The sequence below is a fragment of the Sturnira hondurensis genome, unplaced genomic scaffold, assembly GCF_014824575.4.
Source record: "Sturnira hondurensis isolate 20B ecotype Veracruz unplaced genomic scaffold, ASM1482457v3 Scaffold0021555, whole genome shotgun sequence".
In the NCBI taxonomy this organism is placed as follows: domain Eukaryota; kingdom Metazoa; phylum Chordata; class Mammalia; order Chiroptera; family Phyllostomidae; genus Sturnira; species Sturnira hondurensis.
Window position 1 is genome coordinate 3098122 of NW_028094186.1, and position 17489 is coordinate 3115610.

The 17489-nt window shown below is 45.5% G+C and overlaps 1 protein-coding gene across 4 annotated transcripts; it reads left to right on the top strand.

Moving 5' to 3' along the window:
- Positions 1-3527: 3527 nt before the first annotated feature.
- ZNF436 (zinc finger protein 436) lies at positions 3528-12268 on the top strand. Of its 4 annotated transcripts, none has more exons than XM_037032849.1 (4): positions 3528-4142; positions 5418-5512; positions 6433-6559; positions 9292-12268. In XM_037032849.1, exons 2-4 carry the CDS (start codon positions 5480-5482, stop codon positions 10542-10544), a joined length of 1413 nt encoding a protein of 470 aa, XP_036888744.1. In that variant the 5' UTR covers positions 3528-4142; positions 5418-5479; the 3' UTR covers positions 10545-12268. The 4 variants fall into 4 exon arrangements, with proteins under 4 accessions (XP_036888744.1, XP_036888745.1, XP_036888742.1 ...); XM_037032847.1 differs by lacking the exon at positions 3528-4142 and adding an exon at positions 5129-5224; XM_037032850.1 differs by lacking the exon at positions 5418-5512.
- The last annotated feature ends 5221 nt before the right edge of the window (positions 12269-17489 follow it).

Consider the following 17489-nt stretch of genomic DNA (forward strand, 5'->3'; position numbering starts at 1 on the left):
CTTTTCATCTGTAAAATGGTACAAGGACACCCGACTCCAAGGATTGTTGTGAGGATTCATTAGAATCATGCCTGACACCGAGTAACTGGTTAGTAAATGTGAGCTCTTACGACTGTGAGTACAGGGGGGTCACTTTATATTGCTCAACCAACCCCGAGACGCCCTGAACTAGGTCACATTACTATACACTTAAAAAAAGATTTTATTTATTTTTAGAGAGGGGAAGGGAGGAAGAGAGGGAGAGAAATATCAATGTGTGGTTGCCTCTTGCACACCCACAACGGGGGACCTGGCCCGCAACCCAGGCATGTGCTCTGACTGGGAATCAAATCCGTGAGCCTTCGGTTCACAGGCTGGCATTCAATCCACTGAGCCACACCGGCCATGACTATTACGCTCTTTTTTATTGTAAAATATAGGTAATATAAAATTTACCACCTTAACCATTTTGAAGGCTACGTACAATTCAGTAATGTTAAGTACATTCACATGTCTGTCCAGCCATTCTCCAGAACTCTTTTTATCTTGCCAAAGGAACCTCTACACCTATTAAACAATTCCCCATTTCCCCCTTCCTCCAGCCCCTGCCAAGCACTATTATTCTATTTTCTGTCTCTATGAGTTGTATTATTATACTCTTTTTACAGACTGGGAAAACCAAGGTTCAGAGAGTGATTTGGTTCCAGGAGACGGAATCTAAACTTGAACCTAGGCCCCTATTCCTGCTGCGAGCCACTCGGAAATATGGCTTCACCCCACAGAGCATGATTCATTTACTTCCCCCCCGACGGTGATGGCCACTGCGGATCCAGGCCTTCCTCTGTGCCCATGCGCTTGCAGTCATTCTTGCATGTGGTCTTCACAGCAGCCCTGCAGTCATTGTGAGGGGGCGGTGTGCAATGGCAGCCACCTTTGGGAAGGCCCATCAGGTTTTCAGGAAGAGGGCAATAGCTCCACTAGGCTGGAGCGAATGGGCAGTGGGGATGGAAGATAAGCCACCAAGGGCAGAAGGCAGATGGAGGGGGACTTGGAAAGGCAAACCAAGGAGTTTGAATTTTCTTCAGTAGCTGGTACTGGCACAGTCTCTGGTACCAAACTGAGACACAGTAAACACGTTTGGTGAATCTGGGCCTATTTGATGCTTTTAAGTAGGCTAAACAAATGAGGTACATTTGTTGTATTATTTTAATGCAATTGTTTACTTTTTTTTTTTTTTTTACCATGGTGATACTCTCAGGAGAAAACCAGCTGAAACGCATGAGGTCATAAAGAGCTTCCTAATCCTCTCCACTCCCCCCTCTTCCTGCAGGGTCAATCTGCTCCTCTCACCCCAGGCCAGTCCCCAGCTGCCCCCTCATCTGCACCTCCTCACCAGCTCGGCTGATCCACAGCCAAAGGCGGAGACAAACAGGCAGGCAGACAAAGGAGCATAAGAGACTGTCCTCGCTCTGCTTCCTCCCCCTGTCACTGCACTCCCACACTCTTCCCTTTAGCCATCCCCAGTCCTGACCATTCAGGAACACGCTCTGCCCTTTCATGCCTCCATGACTTTGCACATGCTGTCCTTGTAGACCGGAATGCTGTCTGTCCCTCCCCTTGTTCTCCACCTACAAGACTCCTACAGTTTTTGCAAGCCAGCTCAGATGTCATCTCCTCTGTGGAGCCTCCTCCCATCCCCCGGCCAGGAGTTCGCCCCTCTCCTTGGTGCACAGTCGCCAGCTCATCATCGTACACTCTAACAGCTGGACTGCAATGACTGCAAGTCGGTGTGTCCCCCGTGTCCCCAGCTCCTTGGGCTGTGTTGAGGCTTCATCACTGCTCCCGGCTGGGTCAAGAGAGAAGCCCAGGTCACTTCAGTTTTTTTTTGGTATTCCAGGTATAATTTGAAAATGAAGAGATGAAAAACATCATCACAAATATTGAGGCACAGTTTTAAATATTTAACAAATTAATACTTCTAGAACAAAAAATCACAACATAATTGTGCAGCTCACAAGATAATGATAGGGTTTATTAAAACAACACTTTACAGTGCTCCCTAGCCAGGGTGGCCTATTAATAAGAAACAAGCTTAAGGACATACAAAGAGGATCTCTGATCAAATTGGTCAGTGGATCTGATGTAACCTACAACTCTGTCTGGAGACCCTGGACAAATGGTTCTTCTAGCCCCTTTCCCCAGGGAAAGGCTGTGCTGGTGCCTGTGCACACAGTAGGTGCTTATTGTTTGCTGATGGATGGGACAAATACGGTTTTCCAAGTTGGTTATTGAAAACCCACATACAATAAAGTATTCCTGAGAAACAATGAAGTCTTGAACAATGAGCAGGAAGCCACCTCCTCCTCTAGTGACCTCAACCCTCAGGGTCCAGCTGAAGGCTGCAACAGGAAGCCCTTCACCCACTTTCTTTCCTTCCCCCCTTTCATCCCCCCTACCCCCAGCCCCCCACCCTGGGGCAACAAAAGCAGTCATGCTTTCTGTCTTTCTCAGCCTCTCTTCTACACCCTCTGGAGGATCCCAGGCGAAGAAAGAGAAAAATACTTACAGGAGACTAGCAGCCAAGCTGGGTTTAGAGGGTTGCCCTGCCCCCAGCCAGGCCTAGGAATAAAAGAAATAGTGGAGGACAAAGAAGGATTTAAAGCACTGGAGTAAGGGGGGAGAAAAGGCCTGAGAAAGTTTACGAAGCAATCTGTCAGAGAAGGGATGAAAAGCAAGCCCTGCTGAGCTGAGGGGCTTGGCCACTCAGCTCTCTTCACCTTAGGCCCAGTTAGATACCTGCAATCATTAAGCCACAGTAGGAACCAATCTCCCTCCTGTCATCCCGGAGGGTTCCCTAAGGATGAGGCCTCAACGTGCTAGGTTCCTGGCAACTCTAAATACCTCTGCTCTACTGGGCTCAGTTCACCACACTGGTCCATCTACCAGTCCCCTCTTGATTTCCAGCAGCATTATGGAAGGGTAAGGTCACCAGCAGAAACTCACAGCTATCAAGCTATTCTGACATTTCAGATTTTCTGAGCCAGTGAAAATGTCCACAGGCCTCTTTGGAAGTCACCCAAGGCAGGATTAATAACAACTATCATATGAGTGCTCACCACCGCCTCAGGTGTGATCACCCCATTTTACAGAAAGGGAAATGGGCCTGGAGAGATTGAAAGACTTTCCAGAGGATACACAGCCTGGATCCCAACCCAGGTCTGTCTGATCTTGACTGCCTTTGGGGGACCCTCTGTGACTCTTTTCTTTTGTTGTTGTGGTGGTGGTGGTACCCCTACCAACTTTAGCTGGGGTATAATGGTACAATTCGGTGTTATCTAAAGAATTCCTACCCTCATAGTTGGGGGGTGAGGAGGAGGAGGAGAGTCTGCCTCGTGGCTGAGTAGAGTCCTCGTTCTTTTTAGACACTTGAGTAATTTAACCATAAATAACTGGGCACTGGAACAGGACACTCACCAATAAAAGCATAGCCTGGAGTTATGTTCGAGAAAAGAAATTCAAGTCATTCAGTGGGTGGACGTATCTGCAAAACAAAAGCAAAGCCCCTTTCCCAGAGCAGGCAGAGAAGTCTCCTGTACAGTTAGAGACAACAGGCCTCCGGGCACATAGCCAAGGTTCTGGGGATATTTATAACTTGAAGAGGGTGGGAGTCCCTAATAAGCTGCTATATTCTTTTTCCATCACTTCCCTCTCCAAGGCTACAGCGAGCTCAGAGCTCTTCTCCAGGCAGAATGCCTGCCATTCCTAGTGCTGGGCTTCCATTGTCTAATTTTCTCATCCTGGCTGGGGAAAGGGAAGGCTACGAGTCCTTCCGTTCGGAAGAAATCCAGCTGAATGCAGCTTAGCTGCTGGTGGTATTTCTTGGCTAGCCACTGTGGTCTCAGAGGGATCTGCCTATGGGCCTGTGGTTTCGGAGCTGCCTGAGAATCTTTGGGATCCGCCTACAATCTCTGGGCTTTGCCTGCAAGTCTACGGATTCGAGATCTACCTGCGGATCTGAAATATCCGGAATCTGCCAGTAGCTATCTCTAGAATCTTTCCGAACGCCTGAAGTCTCAAAGAACTCTGCCTGCGGGTTTGGAATCTGTTTGGGGGCCTCTCGGATCTTGGAGCAGGGATCTCGTGGGTCTTTTACAGGCCAGGAGGTAAGTCTGTTCGTTCTCAGCTCGGGTTTTCAGCTTCTCATTTTCAGCCGATCAGGGACTGCTAACATCCCAAGGGGCCACCCGGCTCAAGCCTTCAGAGTCTCAAACCGTGCCAGAGGCCGAGAACCCTTTGGGTAGACAAGCCCTCAGGATGGTAAAGTCGGCCCTTCCCAGTCTGAGGTCTGCCGGACTCGCTCCTCCTCACGCGCCCTATCCCCCACGCTTGCTCAGGGTTTTGGCTTTTCCTCTGCTAGGCGTAACTCAGCCCATCCCTTAAGGGTCTCCCTCTTTAGAAAGACGCGGTCAGACTCCTCTATAGGGTTAACAGAGCCAGAGTTTGGACACCGCCTGGCCCAAAGACCCCACTCGCTAATCCTTCGCTGGCGCGGGGCCTCTTGGGAGTTGCAGTCTCCGTAGCGGCGTGCGAACACCGCGGGCGCTGCTGGGAGATGTAGTGCGTAAGCCGAGCTCAAAGTTCTAGCTTGGCTGCTGAGTCTCCCCTGGGGAGTGGGCGGCTGCCTCTTTCCTCTCTATCCCCGGCTGCCAAATGAGTACTAATCCCAGAGAAAGCTAACGCAGGCCAGCGCCTAAATTAGGCCCGACGTCGCAATTAAGTTTCTACTCAAGATAAGCTTCTAGGGACGTGAGGAAAAGCAGGGCAACTTCCCTGCCTTAACTGGGCTTTTGTCCCAAACAGAAGAAAGCAGAAGATACTCTGTCTTGGCTTGGAGGAAAGCGCTTCTTTTTTTACCCTTTTGTTCTTTTCCCTCCTTGGCTTTTGGCCCCTGACCGGCCTTTGTACGCCTGAATGGAACTCAAACTCCCGACAGGCCATAGGGGCAGGCGCAGGCGTGATAGAGGCTCCCGGTCATGCTACACAAGGCCGGCCTAGTGTTCGGCTTCTCATTGGCAGAGCATTTTTTGAGCTTCGCTCGCTGATTGGCTGAAGCAGCTGCCGGAAAGGGCCCAGCCTTGAGATGCAAGAGCGGAGGCGTTCCGTGGGCTGGGCTGGGAGCCTCCTCCCTGAGACTGCAGCGGCTTGACCCCCGGCCCGGCAGGGACATTGCCGGGGAGCTGTCCTAGTAAATTCCGGCACTGCCTCCACCCCACGGTGGCGGAGACACAGAGGGCGGGTAGCGCTCTAGGGTCAGGGAGGAGAGTGACCCGGCCCGGGCTCAGGGCCCTCCCCAGCCGCCTGGCGGCCAGAACTCCAACCCTGGGGAGTGGGCAGGGCCTGTTTTCTATGCCTTACGCCCTGCTTTTCGCCTTCTTTAGTGCTGTCTGCTAGCTGCTTTTCCTGCTCTCTCTCTCCTGGGAGGCGAATCCTTGAGCCCGAGATGGCAGCCACCCTGCTTATGGCTGGGTCCCAGGTAAGCCGGGGGTGGCTTCGCGGACCCTGCCTCTGCTTATCCACCTGGTCCCGGCGTTACTTTGCAAGTACCTGTGGGAATTTTCCTGGGATTAGTAATTAGCTCGTTTCCGTATTCTGCCTCCAGGGAATCCAGTACCAGACCCGTTTAGCCACAGACGAGCATTTATTGAGCACCTGCCTTATGCCTTTTAAATACCAGAGAGAGAAAAGATGGATGAAACGGGCCCTTGCTCACAATCTATAGGGAGATGGATGCATCCGGTTAACCGTGATACAACGTGATAAGAGCTCTGTTTTCTGTAGAACAAAGTGCTGTGTGGGAACCAAGGCGTGGGAGTGATTAATTCTATCCCAGGGGTCCGAGGGAGGAGGGGCACTCAAGAATAGCTGGTACCGGAACAGGGCCTGAAAGAAGAGTAGAATTTTCAGATCGTATATTTCCAAATATAAGGCCCAGCTCTTATATTTGTAACTTATTTTGCTTCATACATCCTTTTTATTTCTTAAAACCCTTTATCACTTACATGTTTGTCAGTTAAAGATTTTCCTCATCTAGGGGGAAAAAAAGAATAGTGTATCTATAGTTTAAGAAAGCTATTCCAGGAAAAGATGAACATTGTGAGTAAAGGTATGGAGGGACATAGGTGCTAGATGTGTTCTGAGCAAAGTACAGCTAGAGGATAAGGTTCTGGTGTTGGGCAGGGTTATCTGGTCATTCGTCCAGAGCAATTAGCTTGCAAATTGCTCCCCACTTTACTATATCTCTTTAGCTTTTTTTATTTTCTCTTTGGACTCTACAAAGCAGACTTAATACTTTTAGATTCCTCAGCAGTTCTAAGCATGTCTGTAATTTCAAGGAGAAAAACTGGTCCTAACCTCTGAGATACCAAGTAATGAGGAAGCATTGTGTGATTTCAGGCACCGGTGACATTTGAAGATATGGCCATGTACCTCACCCGGGAAGAATGGAGACCCCTGGACCCTACACAGAGGGACCTTTACAGGGATGTTATGCAGGAGAATTATGGAAATGTTGTCTCATTAGGTAAGTAAGGGTTCTCTTCCATTCTTCACCCCACATTTTTGAGGCTGTGTCAAAAATGGCTTAGCTCTTTCAACACAGCCTAGTTGTTTGATTTTTAAAGCACTTAACTGGATATTGGCTTGAGTTGGGTCCTCACAAATATTTGAGTGTGGGAACATCAGGGTCGTGTTGTCTAAAAAGAAAGAATGTTTCTGCATATTTTAAAAACATTTAGATTTCTTGTGCCCTGAGACATTTGTCTTTTTCCAGCCCATTTGTACAGGTCATTGACCAAATAAATCTGATAAATTGGTGTCCAGGATATAAATACCCCCATAGCCCTAGCTGATGTGGCTCAGTGGATTGAATGCCAGCCTGCAAACTTAGCTGAAAGGTGGCAGGTTCAATTCCCAGTCAGGGCACATACCTGGGTTGCAGGCCAGGTCCCTAACTGGGGGCGTGTAAGGAGCAATCAGCCACTGTATCTCTTGCACATCCATGTTTCTCTCCCTCTTTTTCACCCTCCCTTCCCCCTCTCTAAAAATAGACAAATAAAAATTTTAAATGCCCCCATAAATAGGTTTTTACTAGAAGATGAGAGGGTTCTGCCCCACGTTCATATGAGGACAAAAGCCACCTTTCTGTGTTCATTCTGGCTTCAGAGCCCTAGCTTTGCCTCAGGTCCTGTATCTGGAGTAGGTGCTTGTCTAGAGATGTTTCAGAGTTGATCACAGATATGAGTATGTCAAATGTTCCAGAAAATCCTGAACTAATGAGTGAGCCTTATGAGTGTGTACAGTGTGAGGGAAGCTAATTTTTTTCGTGATCAGCAATCCTGTCATTTCTCTTAGCTGTCCTTTGGTCCAAGTATAACCAGAACAAATAGTATGTTCTTGAGCTGAACAGCCTTTAAACTCACTTTGTCTCCTGTTTAGACTGGACAGAAACAGTGTGAACCGTGTTAGCAACCATGTGAGCTTCACTGGGTCATCTGCCACTCATTAAAGACTAATCCTATCTTTGAAATCTTTATTCCTATAGCCTATTCCAGAACAAAAGGCACATATGAGAGATTTTCTTTTTAACTTGGGCTCTCTCTGATGTCCCAAGTTTCTTGGATTCTTCCTTTAGAAAAGCAACTGGAAATGAAGTTATATGCCCAGATTTATTGCAATCTGTTTCCCAAATATTCCACTTAATCTCACAAAAATAAGAAATGAGAATCTTAAAGAAATATGCATTTATATGTCTATGATTCAGTCCAAGGAGCCTTTAAGGATGGAAGCACCAAAAAAAAAAAAAGGTTTTTGCCCAAGTAAGTTTAGAAGTGGGTTAAATAACATTTACCAGGCTTATTTGCAGCAAGACTCTTTAGAACCTTTAACATGTTATCAGACACTGTGAGTTTCTAAGAAGATGTTGCATACATCGTTTACCAAACTAATTTATCCATGAACCCTTTTCTCCCAGCATACCTAGTAACCACTTTCTGAAGAGTGTACTAAGAAACACAGTTTAGAAAATGCAGTATTTGGTAGAAAGTTTTTTTGTACACAGTAGTTTGTATATTTTGACTTCCATTTGAAGACTGTACTTAGTCAATGCCAAGAGTGTCCTATGCTAGGCATCTTTTTTGCCTTCTCCAACCTTCCCACCCCTATTTTCATTAAAAGGTCACTGGAAAGTATCATTTGGTGATCAATCACTTTTTTGGTCAATTAAAACTTGATATAGCCCCTGCTGATGTGGCTCAGTGGATGATTGAGTGCCAGCCTGCAAACCAAAGGGTCGCTGGTTCAATTCCCAGCTAGGGCATATGTCTGGGTTATGGGCCAGGTCTACTGTAGGGAGTGCAGAGGAGGCAACCACACAATGACGTTTCTCTCCCTCTCTTTCTCCCTCCCTCTCCCTCTCTAAAAACAGATAAATAAGATATTTTAAAAAAACTTGATATAAATAAATAAATCATTTTTCTCTATGCTATCCCAGAAGGTTCTTAGTAAATATTATATAATGGTAATGATGAAGGCTTGATCAGTTAAAAACAAACATGCACACACATGCATTTGTATATAACGTATCTAGGCTCTTGGCTGTTAGAAATTCTAATTTAGAGTCGCATATTCTCTCTTCCTGGTTTTCTCCTTTTGAAAAATCAGGGATATATACCATTTTTATGAAGGACCGTTGACAGTATTGATACAGAGCATGAACCTTTATCAGACAAACCTGAATTTGAATCCTGGCTCCATCATTTACTACATGACCTTTGTGTTGTTTTTTTTCCCCCAATGACAGTCTACATTCAGTAAGTGCCATTCAGATGTACAGCAAAGTGGCTGGAAGACCATGCACTCTGCAGAGTGGTCCCCCCACTGCCCTAAGCACCCACCCAGACCAATGCTCAGTTATCTCAACATCACTGACTCTGTTTCCCATGCCGCCATCTGCACCTCTTTGGCTGCTCTACAACTGCCAATTTGTACTGCTTCACCCCTTCACCTTTTCCATCCAGCTCCTAACTGCCCTCTCCTCTGACACATGTCAGTCTGTTCTCTGTATCTGTGAGTATGACCTATTGGATGTCACTTCTCTTAGTCTTGGATTTCTCATTTATGCAGTAGAAATCATTGTAATGCCTGACTCTCATGCAAGTGAGGTGATTCGTGTAAAGGACTTAGCACAGTGCCTGACACACAGTAGATAATTTTTGTGTGTTCATCAGTATTATTATTATATACTCTTTATTACAGATTTTGAGATCAGGAGTGAGAACGAGGTGAATCCAAAGCAAGAGATTAGTGACGATGTAGAATTTGGGACCGCATCTGAAAGACCTGCTGGGAATGCCGAAGAAAACCCTGGAAGTGAAGGGGCCTTTGAAAGCAGGGATAGAGCGGAAGGACAGTGGGGAGATTTAACAGCAGAAGAGTGGGTCAGCTATCCTCTCCAGCAAGTCACGGACCTGCTTGTCCACAAAGAGGCTCACACGGGTATCCGATATCACATATGTTCTCACTGTGGAAAGGCCTTTAGTCAGATCTCAGACCTTAATCGACATCAGAAAACCCACACTGGAGATAGACCCTACAAGTGTTACGAATGTGGAAAGGGCTTCAGTCGGAGCTCGCACCTTATTCAGCATCAAAGAACACACACTGGGGAGAGACCCTACGATTGTAACGAGTGTGGGAAAAGTTTTGGGAGAAGTTCTCATCTCATCCAGCATCAGACAATCCACACTGGAGAAAAGCCCCACAAATGTAACGAGTGTGGGAAAAGTTTCTGCCGGCTGTCTCACCTAATCCAACACCAAAGGACGCACAGTGGGGAGAAACCCTATGAGTGTGAGGAGTGTGGGAAAAGCTTCAGCCGGAGCTCTCACCTAGCTCAGCACCAGAGGACACACACAGGCGAGAAGCCTTATGAGTGTAATGAGTGTGGACGAGGCTTCAGTGAGAGGTCTGATCTCATCAAGCACTATCGAGTCCACACGGGAGAGAGGCCCTACAAGTGTGATGAGTGTGGGAAGAACTTCAGTCAGAACTCTGACCTTGTGCGCCATCGCAGAGCCCACACGGGAGAAAAGCCGTACCACTGTAACGAATGTGGGGAGAACTTCAGCCGCATCTCACACTTGGTTCAGCACCAGAGAACCCACACCGGGGAAAAGCCATATGAATGTAATGCTTGTGGGAAAAGCTTCAGCCGGAGCTCTCATCTCATCACACACCAGAAAATTCACACTGGAGAGAAGCCCTATGAGTGCAACGAGTGTTGGCGAAGCTTTGGTGAAAGGTCAGATCTCATTAAGCACCAGAGAACCCACACAGGAGAGAAGCCTTATGAGTGTGTACAGTGTGGAAAAGGTTTCACCCAGAGCTCCAACCTCATCACACATCAAAGAGTTCATACCGGGGAGAAGCCTTATGAATGTACTGAATGCGAGAAGAGTTTCAGCCGGAGCTCAGCTCTTATTAAACACAAGAGAGTTCACACTGACTAAGTCTTGTCATTATGACTGATAAATGATTCACTTGAAGGTACAATTTTATTTGCTATTAGGGAGCTCTCTCAAGACTGAGCTGCTTATATACCGTACTGAATTTCCTTGTAGGCCACAGTTTGGAACATCAGTGAAGACAAGCCATTTGAAATTCTGACCCATGGCTTTGGGAATGTTATTCCCTCCTAAACATAGTGATTTTTATTCAGTCAGTATTAATGAAGTACTTCCTTGAAATCAGCCCCACAAGTAACTGGAACTCTGAAGTCTAGGGGATAGATGCTGATAAATACTCAGGCGAGGAAACAGAGTAAATTTTTAAAAGTTCTTCCTCCTAGCCCTGGCTCAAAAAACTGTGCTAAGGGCAATGTTGGACTGTTAGAGGGTGGTCACAGCTGTTTTGGAAAAGGACGAGAGACTTTGCCTGAATCGCCACACTTATTCACTTACCATAGTTGGGCACACACATCTTCCCTTTCAAAGGGCTTTCTCCTTGAGTTGCTCATGCACTTGTAGCTTTCCAACTTCCTGAGAGCTGGATTCTGCACTTTGAAGGCAATGATCATAACTTTTCTTCTCATTGTTTCTAATTAGCTCTTTTAAAGCTTGCATTTTTGTGAAAACGAACTGAAGATACTGATTGCAAGAAAAAATGAAACAGGTTTGGGGACCAAGGACTCATCAGTGATGGTGATTTTAGCAAGTGATGGCCACTATTGTTATTGCCATTAATCAGAATTTATTAATTTTCTTTGGGGGGGTCATTGTAGGGAACATTGCAATGCAAATAGCTTCAAGGAAAGATGGGATCATAAGTGATGATGGAGCATAAGGAGCAAGTGGCATTGATGACTTCAGGGAAGGAAGCAGAGTCCCTTCCCAAGGAACACAGGTCATGTCTGTGTTCTTTCCCTTCTGCCCTTTAAGATCGCTTCTCCCTATTCTGCTGACTCTAGGATCTGATAAGGGCCACATCCCAGTGTTTCTCTTAGCTTGCATAAGAGCATGTGTGTGTACAGTAAAATGTGTCTTCCTGTGGTTTTTCCCATAGTAGAAACTGAATGCACACAGAAGTAGCATGTGACTGGGTGGCGTTGATTGTGTGGCAGAGCTACAGACGCAACTGCAGTGGGAGAAATGTCCTTTTCACTGTATGAAGAAAAAATTTGAACACTAGTGCTCTAGTGTGCACTCTTCCGTAAGGGCTGCCCTTGGACAGAACTAAGCACTTGTTCGTGTGTAACAGCCCACTGTGGGAGATGAGGACTGGACAGATGCGTTGACTGTCCTGTTCTGAGACTGAATGTCTTCTCTTTGGGCTAATCACAAGGAATTAATAAACCTATAGGAATGTACTCTCATCCTCTCAGCCTACAGATGTACAGTGATTACCACTTGACTCAATGTAAGCCCGATAGTGTCAGTTCTCCCATCTCAGCCCAACCAAGAATTAGGGAATGTCCCCAAGGTTTGTGCTTATCCAAGTATTTGAGGGTGTGTGTGGAAGGGAATTAATGCCCAGGAGATGGGATTCAAGTAAGGAAATTTTTTATTTTTGAGTGTGCCTCAAGGTATTTCTACTGTGCTTTATTGTGAGAGTTTTAACATTTGAAACCTACTTTTGCCATAGCTCTTTGGCGGCTGATGTTAAAAGAGCCAGTGGTCTGTCTAAAGCAGTGTACTGTGCTGAGTTACGACCCACAGCTGTGGGACTAACACGACCTCCAAAGTAGCAAAAAATCCCACTCCACCAGCGAGCTTTTTTTCTGTTGTCACTCCTATTTCAATATAAACTCGGGCAGGGAGCCTGTTTTTTGTTCTAGCCGAACTCTCACCAATTGTGGGTATTCATATTTTAATTGTTAAGTGACTTACATGTTCTTGATGACTAAAGTATGTCTTGTACCATATCAGTGTTGCTGATGCTTTTAATGAATATCAAAGTTCTGTTTCGGTGAGCTCCTGGGGCTTCAGCTTTGGAGTGGCCGTAGAAGACAGCATCTTCATGACATAACTATTTCACTTCCTTTTCCGTCGTCCCTACTCCCCTGTCCCGTCCCAGCCTGTGCCTGCTGCTGCTTTGGCATCTTGAGTACCCCAGCCATCGCTCCGTACATGTACACTCCAGCTGGGAAGTTAAAAGGGCAGGGGCCAGACCAGCTCTGTCTCCTCTCTGTCTGCCAGTTGCTGCCCATTCGTTGAACTTTGTGTAGAAGTTATACATTGGACTCTCTTTGCTAATGCTTTTTGCATGCCTTCTGCTCCCAAGACTCTGGCTGCGTCTGCACATACCCTGAACACTTTGTGCCTGTTTTCTATGGTTGTGGAGAGTGGATGAGTAAGTATGTAGAGCAGTTTTCCTTGTGGTATTGGTCACAGTTACTCTAGTGTCTATCTATATCTGTATTATTCTAACAATATTCTATAATTAAAAGTATAATTTTTAAAATCAAAAAGCTGAGAATTATTTTAGTAATCCAGCACCAATTCATAAAATGGGTTTTCATCAGATACATTGAATTTCAATACAGTTACCTTTACATTCATGCATTTGTACTGATGTTCTTCTGGAAATTTGGGAGTACATTGGTGAGCCCTTGGATATTGCCATATTTGGGGAAGATGCAAAAACGTGAACAATTTCTTACGAAGATTAGGCTGGTGGCAAGCAACATGGATGTATTTGGTAGGAGTGGTCATTAGCTATGCAGAAGCGGGGGAGGGACATCCAAAAGGAAAAATGAAAGGAAGCCTTGTTGCTTTAAGGAGATATTTAGTCCTAAGAATACTAAAACAATTTCTACTGATCCAGTATTGGGATTCCAGAACAGATAACTCTTAGAAACAGTCAAAGGCTCCCTATTTATGACATAATTGCACTGTCTTGCAGGTGGTGCAAGTAATTGTGATTATGGCAGTGATTGTGTGTTACCAGGCTGTGTCCACAATTTTCAAGTTACTTACAAGTAATTTTCTCTAATGAAACCTTTTTTACAAAAATGAAGGGCCAGTCTAGGTCGAGGTAAGGAGTAGAAGTGCTTTAAATTGGGCAAAAATACAAACGTGGAAGAAAAACTCAAGTTAATCTATAGCCAAAAGTTGGAAAAGAAATTTCATCAAAACATTTTTTAAAACTCTTTTTCCATTTACATGTTCAGCATTTTTTATTTCTGTAAAGGAAATTAAAAGAAAATGCCAGTTCACCTGCAGAAATTCACCTGGAGTCTCCCCTGTAAGGCTATTTGATGTGTTAATGCTTCACCATTATAACAAAGAAGATTCCTCTTTGTTCTCTAGGGGTTGGTTAGGGCTCTGCTTCCAGGACATTAGTTCTCCATTGAGTGCCCTGAAGTGATCATTTGTTCAGCGGTTCTCTAGTGTTTCAAAAGTTAGTGTTCAAAAAGGAATGCCTGTGCCCCGGGAGAAAAGGACTCGAAGCATTGGTTAGATACACATCTCTGTGGTGGTGTAACTGATTTGGACCTTGCTTCTCTACAGGAAACTTACAGGGCCATTGGTAAACAAAACAAAACAAAACAACCCAACCAACCTGAGGAGTAAAATTAATAGAAAAACTACCCTGGAGTGACCTACAATTGTTTCGTGGTTAAAGCGACTGTAGTATGTTTTCCTAAATGCTTCATGTTCAAAGTTTGTATCCTTTTCAGCTTCTCCAAAGGTGGTTTTGGTTTTTATTGATACTGCCCAGAGAGATTGAAGCTGATGACATCAAATTCTCACTTGGAATTCCACACCAGCCCCTGTAGAAGGCTACCTTGTATATATCTCCGCTTGGAAATTACCCGAGCGTTCCTTAAAAACCAAACCTCGCACTGAACTTACCGCTTTCTTCTACCACCCTCACCTGCCTCTATTTCCTGACTCACTCATGGTCTATTTGTCCAGGCTAGAAACTTGCATGTCATACTTGACAGTTCCTGCTCTTTTAGCTACCTCCCGGTCAGTAATATTAGCTGAGTAAACTAGTCATAAAAAAAACTAGTGACCATATCACCTCTTAAATATTTTTCCAGTGCACCTACCTTGCTCTATGGCCACCACTTACCCTGTGACCTTGGTCAAGTTACTGGGCTCTTCCGTTCCTTGGGTTTCTTATCATTACATGGGAGTGGTTATATCTACCTCATAGAGTTGCAAAGATTAAATGAGATAACGAGGCTCAAAATATTAGCTGCAATTACTCAGACCACTAATGGCCATGTCTTCCTAATGGAAGTAACCTCCTAATGAGTCTCTCCTTTTCTGTTTTCAAACCCCTTCAGTCTATTCTCCCTTGCTGCAGCTAGAAGGAGCTTCCTGAAGGGCAAATCCCTTCTTGCCACTCTTCTGGGTAAAACCTTGTCCGGATTCCCATCCATCACCAGCAGCAGTGTAAATCATACACTGCCGTGGTGTGATTTACGGGGAGGCCAGCCATGATCTGGCCTCTGCCGGCCCCTCAGCTTCCATTCCCTGCACTTTCCCTGCACTTGGCACACACTCCAGGCTGCTTCTCTTCCTCCCTACTCTTCTGGCCAACTCCTCCTCCAGCTCTCACACCAAGCTCGCAGAGGAAACCTTTCCTGATCCCACCAGACTGGATTCATCAGGTGTTCCTCAGTGTTCCCTGGATTTGTCCCGATCGAAGTGCTTTATTCCTGTTTTGTTGCCTGTTTATTTTCTCATCTCCTCCTTAGACTTGGCCACACTTGAAGGAGTCATTGCATCTTCCTCACCATTGTGTCTTCAACGCCTAGCAAACGTTTTACTTACAGTAGGCAGGCAACAAATATTTCTTGGGTAAATGAGAGGAAAATACGTATAAATTTCAGCCCCTTCAGCAAAGCTGGTGACTTCATTTCTAATTTGTCACAATACATGCTACTCATAAAAGAACTGTAGGAATTCTGTCATTGGGCATCTAGTGGGGCCTTTATGCAAAAGGAAGAAGGCTCCTAGAGGCAATGTGACCCACCTAAGACCCACCCTCAGCCCCACCCCCCTCAGTAAAGCTGGGATAAAGCCATCAGCTCCTTAGGACTGATTGTCATCTTTGGAGGGTTATCTCAGAACAGATCTTTCTTTGCAACTTTGGGGACTTGTTGCAAGGCAGGCTCCCAATACAGGGAGTTCAGGCAGGATTCTAGGCTCTCTGCTCTAGGTGTGGCATCTGGTTAACCTCTGAATCCTCCAAGCCAAGCACATAAACGAATGGTTGTCAATATTTCAGAGAGGATCAGATTCCTTTGAGATTCTAGTGAATGTTTTGGATCACTTGTTTTTATTGATTTTTTTTAAAAAAAGATTTTATTTATTTTTAGAGAAATAGTCAAAGGAGGGAGAAAGAGAAACATCAATATATGAGAAATGCATTGACTAGTTGCCTCTTGCATGCCCTGAACTGAGGACCTGGTGTGCAACCCAGGCATGTGTCCTGACCAGGAATTGAACCGCTGACCTTGTGGGTCTCGGGTTGGTGATCAATCCACTGAGCGACACCAGTTGGAGTTTATTGAGTTTTGAGAGTCCTTTATAGATTTTGGACATAATTCCTTTATTACATATATTATTTGCAAATATTTCCCTCAGTCTTTGGCTTGTCCTTTCATTGTCTTTATTTTATTTTTATTTTTATTTTTTTTAAAGATTTTATTTATTTTTCTGTAGAGGGGAAGGAAAGGAGAGAAGGAGAGAAATATCAATGTATGGTTGCCTCTCGTGAGTCCCCTGCTGGGAACTGGCCTGCAACCCAGGCATGTGCCCTGACTGGGAATCGAACCTCGATTGTGTGGTTCCCAGGCCCGCGTTCAATCCACTGAGCTACACCAGCCAGGGCTCTCTTTTTTTATTTTTAAAAAAGATTTTATTTATTTTTAGAGAGTGGGGAAGAGAAAGAGAAAGAGAGGGAGAGAAACATCCATCAGTTGTCTCCCATACATCCCCAACCCAGGACCTGGCCCACCACCCAGGCACGTCCCCAGACTGGGAATCAAACAGGTGACCCTTCAATTTGCAGGACAGTGCTCAACCCACTGAGCCACACCAGTCAGGGCTTGTCTTTTCATTCTCTAGTAGTGTCTTTGAAAGGACCAAAGTTTTAAGTTTTAATTAAGCCCAGTTTTCTGATGGGATTTTCCCCCAAGATTTCCTTTTCTAAATCTCTACATCGATAGCTCTTGAATCATAGAACTTACATCTTTGGTTTTTAGGCAAGGCAGGGAAGAAGCATGCTTTTTGGCCTTCATGCTTGTGTAGTTACACCCACATTTTTGGAGTTTGGGTCTTAGCCCAGATAGTATGGCTTTCAGGCAGCAGTAATGAGGCCTCCTCCCCGAGCCCTGCCCTGTAGGAGCCTCGGATCTGGCCCTCCTTCTGTTTCACTTTTCCCCACGGGACCAAGGAGATGGGAGCTCACACCGCCCCCTCCCCTTCTAGATCATGTACTCAGGCGTCCAGGGCCTTGAAGTTCTTTGCATAAATATCCCATCAAGAAACGCCTTCCCCAGCTTTGTTCTCATGAAGGTAAACCAAGCTGCCTGTCTGTACGCCTGGGCCTAGTCTGGGAGGATGGACAGAGCTTGGGCTTGCTGGTTGAGTAGCCCTCTGTGGACATGAGAGCCCTCCAGCTCTCATGAGGGACAGAGCCAGAATAGGAAAAGAAGGGGTGAGCCTCGTTCGTATTCTTGCTCCAGTCCTGGCTCCAGGTATAACTATCAAACATTTCCATGAATAATTTAGGATGAGTCAGAACCTGTGAAATGCAGATTTCTGAGGTGAGTGATTTATTGAATGGCCAAGTATGCCATGAATGGAACCAGAACTCACAAAAAGGAGTGTAGGATGTGTATAAAGATTATAAGCTGATTCAATCACGTAACAAAAATTTGTTGAGCACCAGTTAATGTGCTCAATGTAAGTATAACACTGAATGAGATAAAGGCTCTA